This window comes from Eubalaena glacialis, chromosome 5, assembly GCF_028564815.1.
Source record: "Eubalaena glacialis isolate mEubGla1 chromosome 5, mEubGla1.1.hap2.+ XY, whole genome shotgun sequence".
In the NCBI taxonomy this organism is placed as follows: Eukaryota; Metazoa; Chordata; class Mammalia; order Artiodactyla; family Balaenidae; genus Eubalaena; species Eubalaena glacialis.
Window position 1 is genome coordinate 74,422,995 of NC_083720.1, and position 21,205 is coordinate 74,444,199.

General features: G+C 41.4%; 1 protein-coding gene and 1 pseudogene across 1 annotated transcript; both read right to left on the bottom strand.

Moving 5' to 3' along the window:
- Positions 1 to 825: 825 nt before the first annotated feature.
- LRRC66 (leucine rich repeat containing 66) lies at positions 826 to 20,214 on the bottom strand. The gene is made up of 4 exons (XM_061191385.1): positions 19,719 to 20,214; positions 10,285 to 10,454; positions 4,048 to 4,237; positions 826 to 2,778 (listed from the first exon to the last, which is right to left on the bottom strand). Exons 1-4 carry the CDS (start codon positions 20,212 to 20,214, stop codon positions 908 to 910), a joined length of 2,727 nt encoding a protein of 908 aa, XP_061047368.1. The 3' UTR covers positions 826 to 907.
- Positions 7,011 to 8,691, bottom strand: LOC133092475 (dr1-associated corepressor-like; annotated as a pseudogene).
- Positions 20,215 to 21,205: the final 991 nt, after the last annotated feature.

Genomic DNA, 21,205 nt, shown 5'->3' on the forward strand with positions numbered 1-21,205 from the left:
AAGGAGAAACTCAGAGAAGTAGGAAGATCAACAGAAGAACACAGCTCCTGAGATCCCCAGTTGGAGAGTCACTCCGAGGAAGGCCTACTCAAGGGTAATGGTGGAGTACCTTTTTCTTTTACAAGAAACGTCACTTCTCTTCTTGAAAATTGATTTTTAATTTACACTTTGTCCTACAAAATGGTCCCTCCTTTAACATTGCTTTTAACAAATACTTAGAATTACTCTGAATCCCTCCAGTTTTTTAGTTTCCTCATCAAACTCCAAAAGGCTGTGCTGGTCTTTGTGCAGAACTTGTTAAAATCTCTTCAGCAGCTCCATGTTAAGTGCTTCAATATGCACTAAAAATGTTACTTGAATTCCCTTTGATTTTCAAGGTGAATGTCCTTGTCTTTGTCATAGTAGATCTGGTCCTCACATAGACAGCCAACAACCATCAGGTTTCTCTGGGTCTGCATTTGAGTATAAAAATTAGAATCATCTTTTCCTAACTGCAACATCTTCCGTGTTCAGTTTTAATGTAAAATTTATTCATTGGAACCTTTGATGTTCAAATATCTCAGTGCTTTCCTACCTAAATGATCTACGTCTTGTGAATGGTGGTTTTATATTTGAATTAACTGAACATAGGGGAGAATTTAGAGAATCAAATTCATTGATTCGGCTCTGGATGTTGAGCCCAGTCTCTGTCACTGAAGTGCTCCCGTGTTCTTAGTGAACTGGTTTCATTTGGAAGCATCTGTAATAGTGGTACCTGGCTCTTGACACCATCTTCAAAATACCCCTCCCACCACCCCACCCCCTTTCACACTGAAGATCTGGTTCATCACCACAGGAGTGTAACAATTGTGTTTGGCTTATAACCTTTCTGGAATCACTGTCCTCAAGAGGACATACAAACCCCACATCAGTGTCCATTCATGTTGTCCTCTTCAGAATCTTGTCGTGAGGGTCTTAAGTTTTTCCCCACAGCGATCTTGGAAGGAATGTTGCTTTGAGCTGTGTCTACTCCCTGAACGTAAGGTTCGTATTTACAAATGTCTGCATCTCCTTCACCACAGGCACTCTCATCAGGATCCGAGGGAACTTCAGCCGAACGTGTTGGCGTTTGTGGTAAAACATCCACAACTGAAAACTCCAAGTCTCTAAGTGAGCATTGCCACTCTGCTGCCTTGGATTGAAGAGCTGTGACACAGTTGTCAATGGACATGCCCGGGATCTCATCACTGCAAGGACTGTTGCCCAGTGACCTGGGCGAGGTCAGGGGATCCTCAAACTTATTGGTGTTAGAGCCACTTTCTGGATGAGCCTCGTACAAACCGTAGTCTGGATCAGAAATGAGAGTTTTTCCAGAACGAGCTTCCTGATTCTCACATTTCCCCAGAATCTTCTGGAAGGCGATGCTGTCCTCAAGACTCTCTAATGACACGACCTTGTCCCTCCTCTCCCCTGAGTCCTCATCCCCCCGGGGCTCGTTGGCTCTGCAGCTCTCCTCGCCACGTGCCTCTGCTTCAGCCACATTTCTCCAGTCTTCTGAACTTGTTGAACTTAGAGTAAATAAAGACCCTTCGTCAGAATCGGTGTCCAACTCGTGCTGAGCGTCAGGAGTGTCCTTTTGTGCTAGCTCCTTGTTAGCACGAGTCACATGCAGGTCATGACCCCAGCCCCGAGCGAAGACGGGTGGGGACGGGTCCGTGGCTCCTGGGCCACCGAGCGTGGCCGCTCCGTAGTGGGCGAGGGGCTCCTCCTCGTCACCGGCGCCCTCGAGCCTTTGCTGCTGTGCGCTCAGCACATTCTTAGAAAACTCCAAAGGGAAGTGTGGAGTGCCCCCTCTCCCCTCCTTCTCTCCAGTCCTCAGCGCTTTTGTGCGCGCCACCATTTGGGAGAGAGGCGTGGTCATTTCCCTGGGGAAGGGTGGGCCTAATTCGTTGGAATCCTTACAGATTGAGCCAGGGCTTGTCTGTAATCTGGCAGCCACGGCAGGGATGCCCACTGAATGCTCACAGAGGGAATCTTCCCCGGCCACAGTGTCATAATTTACTTCTCCAGGAATATCATACCTGTAGATGCAGTCCTGTCCCGCCGGCATTAGTTGGGTATCAGCATTCGGCCGTCCGCGGAGAACGGGCCGGGCTGCACTGTGATTTGGGAGCGCGTTATCCTTCCCGCTTCCTGCCCCAGTGTGGTCCCCGCATCGTTCTCCGCCCTGCCGGCCGCCAGCCTCCTTGCTGCTCGGTGCCAGCGTCCTCGCAGGAGTGACAGCCGCGTGTGGGGCTTGGTTCTCGCAGAGGTTTGGACCGTAGAAAGTTTGGCGCAGATCCATCCTTGGCTGCTCCATGTTCCCTACAGCTACGATTTCATCGTAGAAGCCCTGGTTTGAATACACGTTCCCTGAACCTGGACTTTTTTTCCGGCATCTCTGTTGCCACAGTCTGTCCACATAAGGCCTCGCAAAAGCCCCCAGGCAGAAAGCCACGAAGAACGTGATGAACACTGACAGGCAGACGGCCAGGGCCAGGTCCTGGGAAGCGTCCTCCCTTCTGCCAGCAGCTTGCACATCCCCGGCGCTCCTAACCCTTCTTGGCAGCCGTCTCTGCCCCTCACTGGTATCCGAGCCCGCAGGGTCCTTCTTGCGCAGAGTGGAAAAGCGCACTTCCCAGGGCCTCTCAGCTTTGCTCGTCGTCGTGAGGCTTTTCGTATGATTCAGATTAGTGCGAGGAAGGTGGGTCTCTCTGGACGCTCGCCTTGTGGGCGTCCACCAGTATGCCTCCTCCTTCCCTGAGAGTGGGGGTAAAAGCACACGCTGAGTTGACACAGGAATGAGATTCCAGTGGTTTAAAAAGCATCTGTGAGTCCTCAGTCCTCGTCTAGCTAGATTTAAAGTGGGTATTACACGATTAGCAACTTTACTGGCTGATTGCTTGATTGTTTGTCGATGCCGACAGCATGTGTCAGGCTCTGTGCACACTTACACGAGGCTCTCAGGCTCGGGTCTGCTGCTCCCAGGCCCGGGAGACTGTGTTTCTTAGGCTTCCTGACTGACTGCTGCCCACGGGAGAAAGGAAGCCAGTCTGTAGGGACAGCCACATTGTTCCTCCTTTCTCCACAGCCTTCCCTACTTACTGCACATTTACGAGAACATTCCATCAACCCTCTGCAGAATCTGCCTTGGCCACACCTGTGTTTGCTATATCATTTCCTCACCATTCCTCAGTGCTGGCAAACAGCATAAATATTCAGGTTTCTCTGCTGGTTCCCGACATTCTGCCCTCCACACTGAGAATGCCAGTGTGGCTCTTACAGGGCGATGAAACAAGTGTGGCTGACGCCATTAAGACTTCTCTCTAATCTTCATGGATTTCTCCTAAACCCAGCAAGCATGGCCATGTCTCTACTTAATAGCAGTCCTGAATAGAACAGAGGCCAGGACTCATTTAAAAAAAAAAAGACTCTTTTATTTTTTCCCCCAGTTAGGAGTTTGAGAATTAGCCAAGATAGTTAATAGTGGGGGGGGGAAAAAAAAAAAAGCTTTCCAAAATATTCAACTGCAGTAACATTCTAGCAGTTTGGGAGAGTGGCAGGGAACAAATCAAAGAAAAATATACTTTTGAAATATGTGTGTTTTGTGTATGTATAGGATTATACTTTCAGAGGGTTAGCCAGCATTTTAAATAATTATGTTTCAAGTTTTAGAAGTCCTTTCTTTGATCAGTTATTTTGTTAATATTTGGGATAAAAATATGACATTTTGGGGCTTTAGGGAAAAATCCTCTCTTTGTGAAATTTCTGGTTTTGACCAAATCCAGTGGTTTCTGAGCTAGCTGTACTAGGTTTCTCTGACCACGTGAAGAAACTCTTTCAAGAACTGAGGAAAACAGTTAGGTGCCAATGATTTTTCTGTGATACAGCCCAAGAATGACTAATGCCATAGATCAGCACTCTTGCTTCTGGGGGGACTGTCACTGTTTCAAATGAGACTAAATTTTTCATGTGCTCTTTTCTGTTTAAATGGAACCATTTCTGAGAGAAGAGGCACTACTGACTTACCAATAGACTTGTTGCAAATTGCATTCCACTTTCTTCTCCAGGATTCAGAAATAACATTTTGGAAGACTGTCACGCCATAGTCACACTGCCACTGGTTACCAGCCAAGTCAGCGTCCAGGTGGGGAAGTTCTAGAGCCACCATCATCATCGGCAGGATGGCGGTCAGAGCATTGCTGCTGAGGTCTACAACCTGATTAAGAAGAAACAAATTTAGGACAGTCTGTGAATAAAGACATTTGGAGACAAAATAAACTAGTTACAGATACTGTCTATATCTCTATGGAAGCCATATGAATTTAGCACTGATCTCAGAGTCAGAATACTGGGTTTAATTCCCTGCTCTGTCCCTAAGAACTCTGTGAGACTCAGCAAACTGTTGACTCTCAATGAGCCTACCTCCCAGGGTTGTTCTGAGGATTAAATGTATGTGAAAGCTTTAAGTATGGTGCCTATATTAGATGCCCAATCACTTTCCCTTCCTTCTTTCCTATGAACTGTGATTTGTACTGTTCGATATAACCTGGACTCCCAGTTGTTATCAAGGTCTGGAATTAGATATCAGGTCTAGAATGTCTAGAAGCACTGTGATCTTCAAAGTGGCAGGAGATACTGGATGATGAGGACATAGAGCCCAGAAGAACTGCGGTTGACTAAAAGTAGCAAAGAGAGTTCTTTTGCATCAAGTATTATCTTAAAGGTAATAGTACATTTCTCTGCATCCATGGCTACTCAGTATAAACAAAACGACTAATTTTCCTAGTCTCATCAGAAATGAAGGGGAAACTGGGGAACAAAAAGGATTCAGTGACTCTAAAAACACAGAGTAGGGTCTGTGAAGCTGGATATGGCAGTGGTGTGATGTGGCCAGGACAGCATAGTTAGGTGTAGCTCTAGCTACCATTTGCAGAGCACCGCTGTGTACCAGGCATTCTACTGGGTGCTTTACTTGCATTATCTCTATTCCTCCCAACAGCTTTGTCATTTCCCCCTTTTTACAGAGGAGGAAACTGGGCTAGGTCACAGTATATCCCATATAATGCCTACTCCTAAGGCTTGGTACCCAGGTGCTCAGAAAATAATGGAGGAATGAACAAATGAATGAATGAATGAGTGAATGGCAGAGTTGAGATCTGATCTGGCTCCGCAGCTGTGTGCCTTCCACTCCAGAACACAGCCTCTCGGAGCCTGAGCTCCCACTGCACTGGAGTGAAGGGATGCGCAGAGCCAGGTCATGGGGTTTGGGAGAAAATCATAAATGCAAACCTTGCTGAAAAGTAAAAAAGAGGGCCATGGATGAAAACCATGGAGGCTGAATGTAATTCAGGTCAATTGTTTAATAAACATCAGGGAAAAAGAAGCATTGGCATCTTGGGTTATATAAATTCCTGAGAAGAGCTTACTCCCAAGACAGCACCACTCAAACAGCACCATAACGAAGACTCAGTAGTGAGGGGGACCTTTGCACTGTTGAGTAACCAAGCACTCTTGACTCCCAAGGGAAGGCTGTCAAAAATTGGAAGTAGGAGACTGGGACCAGGAAGGAAAAAACAAAACAAAACTTTGCTTTGGCCTGGCCTTGACTAGGATCAATAGTTTTCTATGTACCCCCTCCTCAACAACAGGGTGAAATATTCTAATGTTTTTGGGGGTATTTTCTTCTTAGTGCATGTCTGCATTTTTTTTTTTTTCATCCTAGCAGCTATTATACTATAAATCACGAAACTAAAAGCAAAACAGAAGAGAGGACAGAAAGCTAATCAAATGATTCAGGAGGAATAATTTCTGAGAAAAGATTAAAACAGAATAGTCCAATCTGGCTAAAGAAGTGGCCATCCACTGTCATTTGAAAGGAGTGTACATTATAGAAAGATGGGGAGAAGCATATAATGTTGCTAACAAATCACTGCTCTAAGAAGAATGGCAGAAGAAAAGGAATGCTTATTTGAAATGTCAATGAAACATTTCATTCTACCTCCACATGATGATGAATTTATGCTCTGAAAAATCTATCTGGTTTCTGAAAAGATTCCCACGTGGGAAGACACGTAATATATAATGCAAGTATTAAATACGTCTCCTGGAAAAAAACCCAACTACATCCACTTTAATATTCGACCTTCTGGTACCAAATATGCTCATCATGTTCCCAAAGAAGTTTTTAGAGTTATTGCTGAACAGGCAGAAGGGTTAATAGAGAAGGAGAAATTGTATGATTCTGGGCAGCTCAGGTAATTTAGAATTACAGATGATTCAGAACATTCTTGGGCTTGTTTTTTAGTTTGCCTGTAGCATCTATTACCTGTGAGCTGCAGAAGACTTATAAAGCACAATAAAAATGCACAGGAAATAAAACAGGCATAGGGAAATTACACATACAAATATAATCAGTACACGATATACTAAATGAGGTTCCCAGGCAATCTGACAGCCTGTTTGTGGTGAACCGGGAGCACTGCCAAGTTAAGTGGACTTTCTCGTCTGCTCTGATAACTACGACGGCAGACAGGTCCCCAGTAACCTGCCCCTGTATTCACACCATCTGGGTAATCTCCTCCCCTTGAGTACAGGCAAGACGTGTGCCTCTCTTCTAACCGACAGACCATGGCAAAAGCAATGGATGTCCCTTCCACGATTACATTCCATAAGACTGTAATGTTCTTGCTAGCAGGCTCTCTCCTTCGGGCTCTGAAGCGAGCTGCCATGCTGTGAACTGCCCTGTGGGGAGGTCCACAAGGCACAGAACTGAGGGCAGGCTTAGGCTGACAGCCAGTAAGGAACGGCGCCCGAAGCCCAGTAGCCCACGTGGAACTGAATCCTGCCAACAACCACGTGGGCTTGGAAGTGGATCCTTCTTCAGCTGGGCCTTCAGGTGAGACTCCAGCCCTGGTCAACACCTTGATTGCAGCCCTTTTTTCCCCCCTTTTATTATTATTTTATTAATAAATTTAAGAACAGCTCTAACTTCTCTCTTCCCCCCAGAGCAACTAAACCCAGCTAAAAGGGGGTGTGGCCTGGGGGGCAGAGGGCGCTAGGAGTCATAATCCTCTTCATCCTCTGCCTCAGGTGCTGAGGGGCCCAGGCGGTGGGGTGCTGGGGGCAGAGGCAGAGTCGAGGTGAAGGGCATGAAGGGTGTCCGGGGTGGGGGGCTCTGGAAGCGGGCAGGGGGGTGGCTGGCCTGGGATGGGGCCAGGGGTGTCTCTTCTTCCCCGTCACTATCTGTCTCCTCAGACATCCTCCTGCTCTGAGCCTGTCCCTGATAGCTTCTTGTCCTTGCCTTTGCTTCGCATCCCACCGTTCTTCCGGCCCCTGTGGGGACCCTTGTTCCCATCCACGTGGTTGTCTTCCCCGTCCCCCTACACGTCAGGCATGGACGCCACCAGAGCCTTCAAGAAGTCAAGCTGCTGCTCCAGCACTGCTTCTGGGGGGATATGCTCATGGTCTTGGCGTTTCAGGACTGGGTCACTGGCAGGCCTTCTTCCACAGTGGCTCCGGGAAAAGCTCGAGCGCCCGACAGAGGATGACAGGCACAGCCGCCGCCACCTTCCCAATCTCTTGGTCCGTCTACATGATCTTCTTGATCCGGGCCGGTGGGAGCCACACGTTGTGTACCTCCTCTTGCTCGGCATCTCAGGGCCTCTCTTGCTGCGCCGGGCCCAGCGCCACTGCCCGCAGCCTCCCGGCCCCTGGGCCTGCTCGTCGCCCACCTGCCCTCCGTGGTTTGACTGCAGCCTCTTGAGACACCTTCAGCAGAGGCCCCAGCCAAGCCTTGCCTGGACTGCTGACCTCAGCAATAGATAACTAATACACCTATCCGTGATCATCATCCAGCCATTCATTCCTTTGTTTATTCAACAAGTGTTTGTAAATACATGGTATGTACCGGACATATGTTAAGCATTAGAAAACAAAATAGACATGATGTATGTCCTCAAAGAGCTCACCGTCTGGTAGAAGGGTTATGGGGATATAGGCATTAATGGCTAAACCATACCTAAAATGAAATAATTTCAGTTTCCATACGTGCAATATGGAAAAAGCATAGTCTACTATACCTGTGTATAAAGGGAAACTAATTCAATCTGGAGACCCAGGGAAGGCTTCCTTGAGGGCTAGTAAGAGTTAGCTCTTCCAGGCAAAAGGATCAGCAAGAGGGGAGGGCTTGGGGTGAAAACCAGGCAGGAATGCAGTCAGCAAGGGGAGGGTGGCTTGAAATGAGGCTGGAGGGGCAAGCAGGGGCCAGGCCCTTGTCGTGAAAGCTTACAATCAGATTTGTATGTTAAAAGAGTAGGGTGTCGCAGCCACTTTAGAATTTCTATATGTAGTCTACATTTATAAAGGGCTTACTGTATTCCAACTACTGTTCAAAGCACAGTCTATGGATTAAAACACTTAATTCTCACAAAACTCTATGAAAAAGGAAGCAACTTACCTCCATTTTACAGATGAGAAAACTGAGGCACAGAGTGATTCGGTAACTTACCCAAGATCGTGTGGCTGGCGAGCAGCAGAGCCTAGGTTTAAACTCAGGCAGCTGGCTGCAGAGTCAACCTCCCTCACCACTGCGTCACTAGTCTCCCTTCGAGAGAGGACGGACGGGCTTGGAGGGCCATTCCGGTTGAAAGGGGCAGGGGCGAGGTTGGGCATTTGTCTTGCAGCTATGCTTGAAGAGCACCTTACATAAAACTGGGAAAAGGCCAGCTGTCTGCATTGATGCGCTCTAAGGTGACAGCCATTGGCCACATATGGCTATCGATCATTGACATATGGCTAGTCCAAACTGGGATGTGCAGTAAGGGTAAGATACAGTCTGCCCTCCCTATCTGTGGTTTCTGCATTCTTGGATTCAACCAACCACGGACAGAAAATAGTTTAAAAAAAAAAAATTCTGAGTGTTCCAAAAACCAAAACTTGAATTTGTCCTGCGCAGGCAACTATTTACATAGCACTTACATTGTATTTACATAGCATTTACATTGTATTATTATAAGTAATCTAGAGATGATTTAAAGTATATGGGAGGATGTGTTTAGGTTTTACGCAAGTACTATGCCATTTTACATGAGGGACTTGAGCATCCACGGATTTTGGTATCCATGGGGGTCCTGGAACCAATCCCCTTGGATACCAAGCATCAGCTATACACACAGGGCTTTGAAGACTTAGTATGAAAAAAGAGAATGGAAAATATCTCATTAATAATTTTTATATTGACTACATGTGTAAAAGATAATATTTGGATATATTGGGTTGCAAAATATATTAGTAAAATTAAATTCACCTGCTTATTTTTACTTCTTAAATCTAGTTACGGAGAACATCTAAAATTACATATGTGGCCCACATTATGCTTTATTGGATGATACTGGCCTATATAAAGAATGGGGGTGTGTGGTGCAGGTTATGGGGACGGGGGATTCAAGCTTCTCCTAAGCCATCTCTAGGTCCTGGTGTTTCTAAAGGAGCACTGAGGGGAGATTTTACAATATCTCCCCAAAGAGGAGGAGAGAGGAGGAAGGGGCTAGGAGGAGAAGGGGCTGAAGCTGCCAAAGCTAGAGCAGGGCTCTAGGGGTTACTCACACTCCCAGCTGCCAGGACCTCGGTGAGATTCACTGCAAGGTGCCCGAGAGACAGGCACCATGGCTCCAAAATGTGACGTCGATCCCCCCAACATGGCTCTGATGTTTAGAACTGCATGTGGCACGTGGTAAGTGTGGATGAGTTGATATCATTATGATTTGTATTATTCTGTGCCCAATTTTGGTGTGGAAGCACCAGGGTCACTGGCCTTCAGAGGCCCATGTGGTCCTGGGCTATATGGGGTATAGAGCCCATTTAGGCCCATATAGTCCCAAATTACATAAAACCCCAGGGACCTTTGACTGACCTTGTAGCTCAGGGAGGGAGCCTTGCTAATAACCGAGATTTAATTTCTTGCCAACTTGTAAGTGGCAGCTTGGAGTTGGGTTTAATTAGATTTAGGAAAAATAATGTACCAATTATTGCTGCTGAGCATACATGTTCAAATAAAATGTCCACATTCATGTCCACTACTGAGGCCTTGGATTTTTGAGGCAAGAGAGAGACTTCAGCTCTTTTAGGGGAATCTTAAAATAGACATATTTTTTGATTGGTAGCCAGTACTACTGGGCATGAAGAAACTCTTCAATGGAAATATTCCTCTAATATAATTGCCTATAGTTCTGCATATTTGAAATATTATAAACACTATTTTCTAACCTGTAATTTTTTTAGGTCCTTGAAGGCTTCTGGATGAATTCTGAATATCTTGTTGCTCTTTAAATGGAGGTTTTCTAGTTGCAGGCAGTTATGAAAATCAGACAAACCAATTTGCGTTATCCCATTGAATGACAGATCCAAACTCTGTAATGACTTCAGTTTCCATAGCCCTGTTAAAATTAAAAAGCAAATTGAAATATAAATTGGTGGTATTTACTGCAGCATTGTTTGTAATGGTAGAAAATTGGACACAACTTAAATGGTTCACGACAGAGAATGGGCAAAGGATGGCATATCAATACTACAAAATACTGTGTAGTCTTAAAAGAGAATGGGATAGATCAACATGAAATAACTGAACAGGAAGGAAAAGTTAAGTTGCAGGAAAGTAGAGTATAATTCCAATGTTCTTGGAAAAAAAGGCCACATGCAAACATACACATATGTTTCAAGAGAGCAGAGAAGGAGGCCTGGAAGGAGATGAACTAAGCTACCAGTGATAGGTACACTTAGAAGTAGGATGGTGGAGGGAGGTGAAACTATGCTTCTATTTTGTACACTTTTGAATTCTTCCTTTGAATGAACATGTGCTAATTTTATAATAAAAGCATCAATCAAAAATTTAACCTTGATTGAATGAAACGGTAAATATGATACTTGCTTATCTGATTGAACCATGGGTAAAACTGGATGATCTTGCTATGGTTATAGAGGAAAAAGTTGTTTTGATGCTTTATTTACATGGATGAATTCTTCCCCTTTTAAGATGTTCTTATTCTATTTTGTAGATGTATCCTTTAACTACTTATTGTTGATATTATAACTATTTTTTATATTTTTCAAAGGTAACATGTTATAGCTAGAGGTTTTATTTTCTGGCAAAATAATATAATTGAGTTTTAGTCTCTGCCTTTGTATTTCACTTGATTCCAGAAGTAACCACGAGGCCCATTTGGCACTGAAGATAAAGGTTGAGAATGATGTGCCAGCCATAGCAGTCTTCCAAATTTGAGTTCCCATATGAGTCTCACATGGAAGCCCTGCATTTTTACATTTCTTTCTGCTCTGTTCTCACACATAGTCTGTGTCTTTAACAAACTACTACATAGCAGATCAGGTTGGTTCAATTCCAGAAGGGTTTATTCCTTGTCTACTATCTGCAAAATATCAGTACTTACTGTAAGACTAATTATGCAGAGAGATGATAACCTAAATGAAATGGCTGCACATCTATGTTCTCATTTGCTCATTTCAGCTGTACAGACTAAGCAAGAGACCATAAGGATGACAACTCAGTCAAAATATTATGAGCATGGCACTTAGTGCTGAGGACAAAGACAGCAGAGAAACTTTGTGTCTGGTTGCGTGATAAGACACACACACAGGAAAAAGTTATTAGTTATATAAAGCAGTTTTACCCCCACTATTGACTGTAAAATAATTGTTGTTTGTCAGCCTCTCCATCAGATGATTAGTCCTTTCAGGGCAGAATTCACACCTTTGTGAACACTTGTAATGCCCAATATATAATATACATTCAATAGGCTAGAAGTCACAGTGTTTGACCTGCACAGAGATTTAAAAGTTGTTGAGCCAACATCAAAGATTCAATACAAACATGTACATTTCTAGCTTCTCTTGAAAAATAAGTCTCAACTGGCACAAGACGTTTGGCTGGAGCTGAATGAGGGCTGCCTGCTTTGGATGGGGCATGCACTTATAGAAGAATATGATGTCTCTATCAAAAATAGGAAGACAAAGGATAGGCCAAGAAGCCTGTATGTTTAAAATAATGAGAGAGAGAGCCAAGGCTGAGATTCAGCTGGCATATGCTGGTGAGAAATACTTCCATATTGGTTCATAAATAGCCACTGCTGAGCCACTGCGTGTTGCCCCGCTGCTGTGGGCACTTTAGTCTATTCTCCCTTCCACCTCCCACCCCCAGCAGGATTCTGCTTCATTACAGCCAGGAGGCATCCAACTTGGGAACCCAGCTCTGGAGAAAATACATTTCTTTCTGGAGTGAAGAATATTCCTATGTGTTTTAATATGCAAATGTATGGGTCTTGAGAAAAAAATGCAACACAGAAGCTGATATGAAAGAAGTTTCTTAACATTTTCATGATAACTGCCTGACCTGTACAGGGATGTGAGCTCATGGTCCCTATCATATCTAGTACTTAATTGAATTGAATAAGTACCCCAGGAGTTCAGTGGAGAGGGAGACCATGTCTAGTTTGGTCTCTATCAATGGATAGGGGGGTGTTGAAATCTCCAACTGTAACAGTGGATTTGAAATGGAGCTGGACCTTGCAGCGCCTTCTCAGGGACAGACCCCTGTGTCCCTGGCCTCTCATTTGTAGAAAAGCTTTAGCCTCCTAGGGCTTCCCCAAGTTCCAAAGAGCAAATTCAATCACAGAAGTGACAAAATGTAGAAATAAAGGAAAACAGTCAAGCAAGACAAAATAATAATAGTTTATAAAAATAGAATGACCATATGGTCTAGCAATCCCACTCCTGAGAATATACCCGGACAAAACTATAATTCAAAAAGATACATGCCCCCCCTATGTTCATAGCAGCACTGTTCACAAGAGCCAAAACATGGAAACAACCTAAATGTCCATTGACAGATGAATGGATAAAGAAGATGTGGTACATATATACAATGGAATACTACTCAGCCATAAAAAAGAATGAAATAATGCCATTTGCAGCAACATGGATGCAACTAGAGATTATCATACTAAGTGAAGTAAGTCAGAAAGAGAAAGACAAATACCATGTGATATCACTTATATGTGGAATCTAAAATACGGCACAAATGAACCTATCTACAAAACAGAAACAGACTTGTGGTTGCCAAGGGAGAGTGGGGGAGGGAGAGGGACGGACCGGGGGAGTTTGGGGTTGGCAGATGCAAACTATTACCTTTAGAATGGATAAACAACAAGGTCCTACTGTATTGCACAGGGAACTATATTCAGTATCCTGTGATAAACCATAATGGAAAAGAATATAAAAAAAGAATGTATATGTGTGTATAACTGAGTCACTTTGCTGTACAGCAGATATTGGAACAACATTGTAAATCAACTATACTTCAATTAAAAAAAATAATAGTTTAGCTATAAAAAAAAGTCAATGACCTTTAGTTCCTCCTCAAGGGTATAGATAATATCCTGAGTCATAGCCTTGAGCTGTTTTGCAGATACTAAGACCCCCACCAGGTGGAGGAAGTTAACTGCATGCTGACCCCATGAGCACATAGACCCCATGGTTGGAAACAGAAGGTTGATGATTCCTGAAACATCACCCTGTTTCTTTGCCATCAACCAATCAGAGAATTGCACATGAGCGGATCACACACCCTGTGACCCTCTCCCTCACCCTGTCTTTAAAAACTCTTCTCTGAAAACCATTGAGGAGTTCAGGCCATGTGAGCATGAGCTGCCTGTTCTCCTTCCTCGGCACCCTGAGGTAAATGCTGTCTGTGCTCTCCTTCACCACAACCTGGTGCCAGTAGATCGGCTTTGTTGCACATCAGGCCAGCAGACACAAGTTAGGTTTGGTAACAGATTTGCTCACTTCTCTTTACAGTTCTGTCAGGTTTTTCCTCACATATTTTGACAATCTATTGTTAGGTGTGTTCACATTAGAATGATTATATCCCCTTCAAGAACTGATCCCTTTATCATTAAGTAGTGCTTTCTTTATCCCTGAAGTCTCCTTTGTCTGAAATTAATATGGCTACTCCACCTTTCCTTAGATTAGTGTTTCTCTAATGGCATATCTTTCTCCATCCCTTTAGCTAGCAGTTTTATTTGTAATACCAAAAAAGACAGCCCAAGTGTCTGCTGACAGGTAAATGAGAGTATCCACACAATGAAATTCTACTCAGAAATAAAAAGGAATGCACTTTTAATACATACAACAACATGGATGAATCTCCAAATAATTATACTGAATGAAAGAAGATACATCAAAAATAAAAGAATGTGTTGAACGATTTCATTTATATAAAATTATAGAAAAATGCAAATGAATCGATAGTGACAGAAAGAAGATCAGTGGCTACTTGGGCAGGGGAGAGATGATGGGTGGGAAAGATAGATTGCAGAGAGGCATGAGGAAATTTTGGGGGGTGATGGATAGTTATCTTGATAGTGGTGATGGTCTCACAGGTCAGTGTGGTTCAGAGAGCCAGAGGACAGACCAGAGCACTCAGAACACGGAGAATCAGCGGCCTCCAACATTATACAGACCTACAGAAGTATGAACTGTAGTGCAAGATTGTTGGTGAGTACTCTGAACTTTATACAAACTCTGAACAGTTGTAGAAAGAGAATGAAAATCACCTTCAGTTACTCATTGTACCAGAAATCAAGGAGGTGATGACTATTATAGCAAAGACTGGGATGGGAAACAGAATTAGATACTCAGGCTGATCAAATGGCCCTAAAGGAGAACTAACACTTTTGGAGCACCTGTTATGTACGAGGTACAATGAGAGATGTTTTACATATATCATCACTCTGTGTGTTATAGTTTTTACAAATGCTATCTCTAACCCTCACATCAAGCCTGTATATATCACTATCTCCAGTTAAAGATAAGGACCAGGAAGCTTTTATAGGTTAAGTGACTTGTTAAGGTCAATAAACAAGCAAATAGAGTAATACAAGGAGTAGAAAAGATAAAGTAAAAGAGTAAATAGGAAGAGTGGGACCAGAACATGCCTAAGCATGGGGGTGATTTTGAACATGGAGAGTTATAAGAATATCCTCTTATTTGACTCCCTTCTTAATATCAAGCTAAGATCCCCAAGAAGAAGGGAAACTTCTGCACATGGGAATTAAGACTGTGAAGTTCAGTTACTCCTCCCACATGAAGATTTTCCTTTTACTTCCAAGTTTAGAGAATTAAGGTTCAATGTTATTAAGAGAACTGGTGGAGTCCTGCAAATGACCTTTTTGTTTGGGGGGTCTCTCAAGATGGAGTTGGAAAATTTGGGTAAACTCTTCTGTGACACTTGGCTGTGTTTCTCAATAAGGGAATATGTTCTTTTACATATTTTGCATGGCGAATCAATGTTGAGGAGTATTCAGGTGAGTGAAAGAGGTTGTGAGGTGCATTCAGAGCTGGGGCTTGGACATCAGAGAGTACATTTTATGTTTTAAGAGAGTCAAATGTCGGGAGAGGCATATGGAGGCACTTTTGTGGAGATGGGATTATTTATTGAACTGCTTTCTGATGATCACATAGGCAGGAATTTGATAAGCCTTTGCATTTAAAACGCCAGAGGCAGTTTCATTATTTCCAAGAAATTATCTCAGTGTCTATGAGAAGAAAGGCCACAGAGGGCACGCCCAGACTTTACACCATCTTAGAAACATTCCTTTGGACTCTGAACTTCTTAAGTGGTCTCCCAAATGTGACAATCTGATAACATAAAATGATGATATTCAAGGGTTATGGCTTCAAGTTCAAAGAGTATTAGGAATTGGAATAGAGTCTGGAATGATGCTGGATAAGATATTTAAGTCATAAAATCAGCCCCTTAATGTGGTCAAATTTATATAGGTGAGCCAAAGACCTTGACCTCTTAGCTTAATGATATACATTCATTTTGTTCCTTTAGAACCTGAATTGGTTTTGAGAACGTTGGTTATTGGTATTTCCATAATCCAAATAGTAATCAGGATGAAAGGTTTAATTCCCTACAAATGAAAAGAATATACTTTTTTTTTCAACAATACACTGGTTCACTGGTTATGTTTTTCTCTCCTCCACCAGTTTCAAAAATCAGGTATTATTTCATCTCATTGATGACATATTTATCTCTTGGATTCTGGAATTTAGTATGTTAATGTGAGGCTGTCACATCTGGCCTCTCAACCTAACTGGAAACTCAGTAAGATGTTGGTGCTGATACATTTCCAGGCACTTTGTGGGCACTCCAGAAATACTGCTTGATGAAAGTGGGATAGTTTAACTGGAGACCAATCCCCTTGTTCTCAATTTTTTTAAACTGATTTTTCCATTATTAATGCTGTACTCCAAGAATATGGGAGGAAGGTGGAATGATCATGAAGGTTAAATTCATGGCTGGCTTCTGTTTTGTGAATTGCATTGGCCGGTACCTCCTCTGGGTGTTTTCCCAACATGAAGCTTATTGGTAACATCACGGATGATCAGCATCAAGAAAGGAAATCAGCTGACGCTGGGCTGGTTAGTCAATGTGATCTTTCACCCTTACAAAAATGGGCTTTCCACAGTCAAAGCAACTTTTCACTGACTCTATAAACTGTCACCATATTACGACATGTGAAACATGATTTAGAAAGGTGCTATAGACCAATTGCTTGATTGCTGCTTTCTGAGACATCTCTAATTAATTATCTTTAGATGCGTGCAAACACCTATGTAAATAGTTAGATACAAATGATTCTCTGCTTATGAATTATAGTGGGCTAGGAGTCACATCTACTGCAATAATTATTTAACATTTTAAAAGATAACTTGAGATTCAGACAAAAACAAATTTATCATTTGTTTCTAAAAGACTGTTATTCTCAATTTGTGCCGAGAGTAATAATAACTAATACTTGCAAAGTACTTTAGAAGTTTATGAAGTACTTTTCACATTTTAATAGCTACTGTTTATGATGCCAAATACTGTGTTAAGTTAGGTTCTTAAGATACATCTTTCCTTTAATCCTCACAGTTCTGAGTAAATATTACATTATCTAGACATTTCCTTTAAAAAGGTGTAGGATAAAGGAATCAAAAAAGAACAAAGGTCAGGAATAGGATGGCACTTCAGGGAGCACCTCTTACCAGCTTTTTCCCTCGAAAATGGGATTTCAACGTCAGAGTTACCCAGCCATAGTCACAGAATCATAAAATGGGACGGGACGCCAGAGAGGACTCTAGTCCCTAATAAGAACTGAAAGTGTATGATGATTACAGGAAAACACTTGAAACCGCAAAATGCTATGGAGAAAAGAACTCTGAATTACATCCAATTAGATTCAGGGCTTACAGTGGACCTCCGTCATCAATCTGTTTCATTCATCTCTCCATGGTTTTATTTGCTAGAATTCCATTAGAATTTCAGATAAAGGATTTGCTCATTTCACATCTTTTTATCCCCTCCTTGGCAAGCTTAACATATTTCCTGATATTCTGGGAGGCAGAAGTTTAACTTGGGAAAGGAGGATGGGACTGTATCTGCATTTTATAGGGATATTTGGTCCTTAAATGAAATGTATTCATCCTAACCTCCAGTTAGCTCTGGAGAATTCATCTGCCTTAAGGAGATATAGTCAGCGTTTCTCTATCTACTGTTATGGTGGGATAATATTTTGACATATTAAGCTTTTACCTGTCTCTATTTTCCTTGTGTCCTTTCTCTCTGTTCAAGTAGAAAGTAAAAGCTCTGTGTTAATTGTTCCAGGGGAGGCACATCGCAAGGCAGAAAGCAGAGGCAAGCAGAGGCGACTACAAGTCTTTTTGGCTTTTGTTTTCCAAAGGCCTGAATCTTTAGAGGAAAGGAATTTCTAGATCTAGATAGAGAGTTTTGAAGAAACAAAAGCAGGTAAGAATTTTCTCCAAACTGAAAGACTGAAAAGAAACAGTCTCTGGCTAGAGGGGGTAAGGGACACACACACACACACACACACACACACACACACACACACATACACACACACTTTGATGCCTTGTCAGGGTATAAGATTCTAGAGCTGAGGTATAAATCTAGGAAAAGATAAAGGAAAGCCCATGAAAAACTGATGTTAAGTGTAAGCACCCCTACATCCCACCACAACTGACGCTAGCAAAATGGGGGCTCAGAATCAGAAACTGTGCTGAGTTATAAACAGTAGAAGGTTATATCTCCAGTACACTTGAATTTGCGGGTTGAGATTCACATCTACCATACTAGTTAGAAAACACAGTTATATCATGTGGATATGTGTAGCTTTAATGATGTTTGTCAGAGTTATAGCAAACAAAATGGAAATAATCTAAATGTTTGATTGAACAGATTATAATATAATGTATATATTAAAATTATTCAACTATTTAAAATATTATTTATGAGATTGCTTAATTATGTAAAGATGTTCAAAATATTCTGTGATATAAAATTATGTTATGAAATATTATGGACAGTAAATCCAACTTTGAAAGAAAAATATATATGTAGGCATAAAGAATAAAATTGAAGAATACATATTACATGAGGGACTTTAATATTTCCCTTTAAATTTTTCTTTAATTCCTAATGTTTTACAAAAAACAGGCATTCCTTTTGCAATAAGAACAATATGATAAAAATCATAAAATAAAACGCAATTAGTTTACACTTTGCACTGAAAATACTATACACTGCTTTTATGGAAAAGTTCAGGGAGAGAAGACTCCTATCCTTCGCATACAATTCTGCTGATGTGGTGACTGAAATATTAGTCCCTTCACCTGCCAGGCTATTATAGTCAAAATTATGCTTAAAACAAGATACTGGAGAAAGAGCAAAAAATAAATGAATAAATAAAAAAATAAAAGCATGAAATGAAAGAACTGAAAATGAGAAAAACTAAATATGCATAATTTGAGATGGAGAAAAATGACAATATCCTTACACTTTCTTTTTTTAGCATAAGATCTTATATAAAGTAAGTACTTAGCAAATAGTGACCAAGACTGAAAACAGACAGGGAAAGGAAACTGTCTAGCACTCCTGAATATAAAAAGGAAGCTCTGGCTTATGAATCTGATACATTTTCTAAATAAAACATTGGTGGATTAGTTAAGGAACTCCAAAATGTAGATTATTGAGTGTTGGAATGGATGAGAATTTATTATAATAGGAGGGTATGTGGAGTTCTGATAAGGAGCTCTACTTTGATTTGATAATAAGGAAGTTTATGTATAATATTAGCATATATGTAGTCTACATTTGGAGGAAAACTAGATAAGAAGATGTAAAATGTATTCTGTAAAAATAAAAATTATAAATACGGCAACACAATTTGCATTGTTACATATTAAAAGCATCTGAACTAGTTATTTCTCAGTGCTTTTCTGTAATTAGTAAAAAAAATACATAAATCAAAGTAGGTAATTTAAAATCACACATGATTATTTAGTACTTAAATACTTCCTAGTATCTCTTGACAAATCCATATAAGATTAATGGAAGTTATAGCAATGGGAGATTAAATTACATTGACTTTAAATTCCACATATTATAACTTAAAATTCCACTAAGAAACTCCTTTTATTATATTTGCTCTGATCCAATTGCTTTACTTTCAGCTGTTTCCTTGAAACTGAAAACAAACCTGGAATTCTTATTGACATAAAACATTAGCTCTCCACATACTCATTGTTTCGTGGTCTAGTCCATCTTTTAAAGTTGTACTTACCCTTGGGAATGTCACTGAGTTTGTTTCTTTGAAGAATGAGCAACTTTAGAAATGGAAGCCCATTTCTCAAGCTGCCTCTGTGGCGTTTCACCCACAAGGACTTAAAACTGAGTAGATCCAATGACACGGAGTGAATGGCGTTGTTGCTGAGGTTTAATATTTCCAAAGCATGAAAATGTGCAAGAGAGCTTAAGGTTATTCTCGATATGAGATTGTTACTGAGGTCCAGGTGTTTTATATTCCATTCTTCTCTTTTCATGTGAGTTTGTAAGAGAACCCTAAAGAAACTGGAACTTACATCCACTGTGGCTGCTATCTGTGATACGTCCACAGGTATTTCATGCTTTCCAGCAAAAGAACAATTTGTCAGAAGATATCCGTTCCATTGGCACTCGGAATTGAATAAAATACTGCTTTTTCTTGATGGGTTTGTCATTGTGCCAGTAAAATAAAGACCTATAACCATGGTAATGACTCTGAAATGTAGGTTTTTCATAATGCCTGGAGAAAGAAAAATTGACTTATTCAAAATAACTTATGTAAAAACTAATAGCAAATTTTAATTTTCAATTTAAGATTTAGGAGAGTTATCTTGCCTTGATTGCCAATGTACACGGATGTTTGATTTCTTAGAAAGTGGGGCAAAATGTAGCTACCAAAATGGTAAACAGCTATAGTGTAAAATTACATTTATGCCACATTTTTAAAGAAGGAACCCCTCCTGATTTGTCAGAAAATATGTATTCACTTGGGCCTCACCTCTGTGTCTGCTTTTCCAGGATTACTCACCCTGCAGTCTGCTTTGGAATGAGGGAAACCTACCAAGATTAAAAACTTGTGACCGCCTGGAGGGGTGGGATGGGGGAGGTGGGAGGGAGGGAGATGTGGGAGGGAGGAGATGTGGGAACATATGTATATGTGTGGCTGATTCACTTTGTTGTAGAGCAGAAACTAACAAACACACCATTGTAAAGCAATTATACTCCAATAAAGATGTTAAAAAAAATAAAAATAAAAAATAAAAAATATTGTGTATGCCTATTTTCAGGATAAAGCTTTGAACAAGGCAGAAAACTAAAAAAAAAAAAAAAAAAAAAATTCTCTGCTTCCTTCCTGGTCTTTAGTACCGAGCAAAGTCTATTATCCTTATTTTACAGCACGGTAATCAGCCATGTGCTTTATCACATGAGTGACAAGCCATACAGTTACACCAAACCGTGGAACTGCATTGGTGGAAAGTTCAACTCACGAAAGAGACTCTTGATTTTTTTTTTAATGACTAGAAGAACTACAAGCTTTGTCTTTGCGGCTTTTGTGACTTTTCAAATCCACTTGAAACCATTTAGATATCTACGTTAAAAAAAAAATGCGTTATAAAAAGGATGCTCTCCCTAGGACCCATGAAGATATAATCACCAAAGATTCTTGAGAAGCAACTGAAACCTTTAAAACAAGTAACTACAAATCACAATGCCTGAATGTATACA

Excerpts from the sequence above, each read along its gene's own strand:
- LRRC66 (XM_061191385.1), bottom strand. The coding sequence starts at position 20,214 with ATGAAAAACCTACATTTCAGAGTCATTACCATGGTTATAGGTCTTTAT. Across the intron at positions 10,455-19,718 it reads ACTCAGTGACATTCCCAAGG|GGCTATGGAAACTGAAGTCA; the intron begins GTAAGTACAACT and ends TAATTTTAACAG. Across the intron at positions 4,238-10,284 it reads AGGACCTAAAAAAATTACAG|GTTGTAGACCTCAGCAGCAA; the intron begins GTTAGAAAATAG and ends CTTCTTAATCAG.